Source organism: Trichechus manatus, unplaced genomic scaffold (genome assembly GCF_000243295.1).
Source record: "Trichechus manatus latirostris isolate Lorelei unplaced genomic scaffold, TriManLat1.0 scaffold00176, whole genome shotgun sequence".
NCBI lineage: Eukaryota > Metazoa > Chordata > Mammalia > Sirenia > Trichechidae > Trichechus > Trichechus manatus.
The window spans coordinates 2,750,813-2,752,443 of NW_004444112.1; the positions used below are offsets into that span (position 1 = coordinate 2,750,813).

Below are 1,631 nucleotides of genomic sequence, written 5' to 3' on the forward strand. Positions count from 1 at the left end.
CCCCTTCACCACACGGCTCTTCGTCCCTGGAGTTCTCCGGGTTCTCAGGCATTTTCCTCCTTTCTCTCCTGTTTCAGATCGCAGTGCCAAGGTGGATTCCTCGGGACACTTGGCTCCTGGGGAAGGGGACGCTCCCTGGAATGCACTGGAGACTAACTCGAGGGGTCCTTGTGAGGGGGCTGCGTCTGGAGGCCACTGGGCCTGGGAGGACCCCTCAGAAGGAACAGGGGAGGCAGCGTACAGTCAGGAGCAGGGGGCCATGCTGAGGGCCACAGCAGACCAGGGAGACCCAGGAGGGAAGCCGGAGCCCACGGACTCCTTTCAGGCCAGGCCCCAGAGGGATGAGAAGGACCTGGTGCCGAGCCCTCCGCCCCTCGCCGGGGAGCGGGGCTGCTGGTGCAGCGAGTGCGGCAAGACGTTCAGCCAGAGCTCCTACCTGCTGCAGCACCGGCGCGTGCACACTGGCGAGAAGCCGTACACCTGTGCAGAGTGCGGCAAGGCCTTCGCCTGGAGCTCCAACCTCAGCCAGCACCAGCGCATCCACACGGGCGAGATGCCATACGCATGCCGCGAGTGCGGCATGGCCTTCCGCGCGCACTCACAGGTCACCCACCACCAGAAGACACACAGCGGCGTGAAGCCCTTCTGCTGCTCCGACCGCGGCAAGGCCTCCGGCCGCAGCACCACGCTGGTGCAGCACTGCCGCACGCACACGGGGGAGAAGCCCTACGTGTGCCCTGAGTGCTGCAAGGCCTTCAACCAGAACTCTAACTTCCAGGAGCACCGGCGAGTGCACACGGGCGAGCGGCCCCACGCCTGCCTGGCCTGCGGCAAGGCCTTCAGCCAGAGCAACCTGGCGGAGCACCTGAAGATCCACGCCGCCGCGCAGCCACACGCCTGCCCCGACTGCCGCAAAGCCTTTCTGCGCGCGGCCGGCCTGCGGCAACACAGACGCACCCACAGCGGCGGGCGGTCCTTCGCCTGCGCCCACTGCGGTAAGCGCTTCAGAGACAGTTCGCAGCTGCTGCAGCACCAGCGCACGCACACCGGCGAGCGGCCCTTCGAGTGCACTGAGTGAGGCCAGGCCTTCGTCGTGGGCTTCAACCTGGCCGAGCACCGGCGCGTGAACACGGGCGAAAACCCCACGCGTGCGCCCAGTGCGGCAAGGCCTTCAGCCAGCGCTCCAACCTGCTCAACCACCAGCGCATCCACTCGGGCGCCAAGCCCTTCGCCTGCGCTGACTGCGGCAAGGCCTTCAAGGGCAGCTCGGGCCTGGCGCACCACCGGCGCACCCACACCGGAGAGCTGGCCTTCGCCTTTGCCTAGTGTGGCAAGCCCTTTCGCGGCAGCTCTGAGCTGCGCCAGCACCAGCGCCTGCACTCCGGGGAGAAGCCCTTCGTCTGCGACGACTGCGGCAAGGCTTTCGTGCGCAACTCAGAGCTGGTGAGCCACCGGCGTACGCACACGGGCGAGCGGCTCTATGCGTGCGGCGAGCGCAGGAAGCTTTTCAGTCACCGCTTCAACCTCAACGAGCAGCAGAAGCGGCACGCGGGCCCCGCCGCGTCCTGACCCGGGAGGGTCCTGAGCCAGAGGCTGGGCCAAACTGACAGGCCGTAGGGCTCAAGGTCCCG

At 67.5% G+C, this 1,631-nt stretch overlaps 1 protein-coding gene across 1 annotated transcript in view; it reads left to right on the forward strand.

The window, feature by feature from the left end:
* ZNF497 (zinc finger protein 497) overlaps window positions 1-1,569 on the forward strand; it is a 3,407-nt gene extending 1,838 nt beyond the window's left edge. Inside the window, 2 exon segments of the mRNA XM_023741200.1 lie at window positions 49-1,133; window positions 1,136-1,569. Coding sequence (XP_023596968.1) covers window positions 49-1,133; window positions 1,136-1,569 — 1,519 coding nt within the window.
* The last annotated feature ends 62 nt before the right edge of the window (window positions 1,570-1,631 follow it).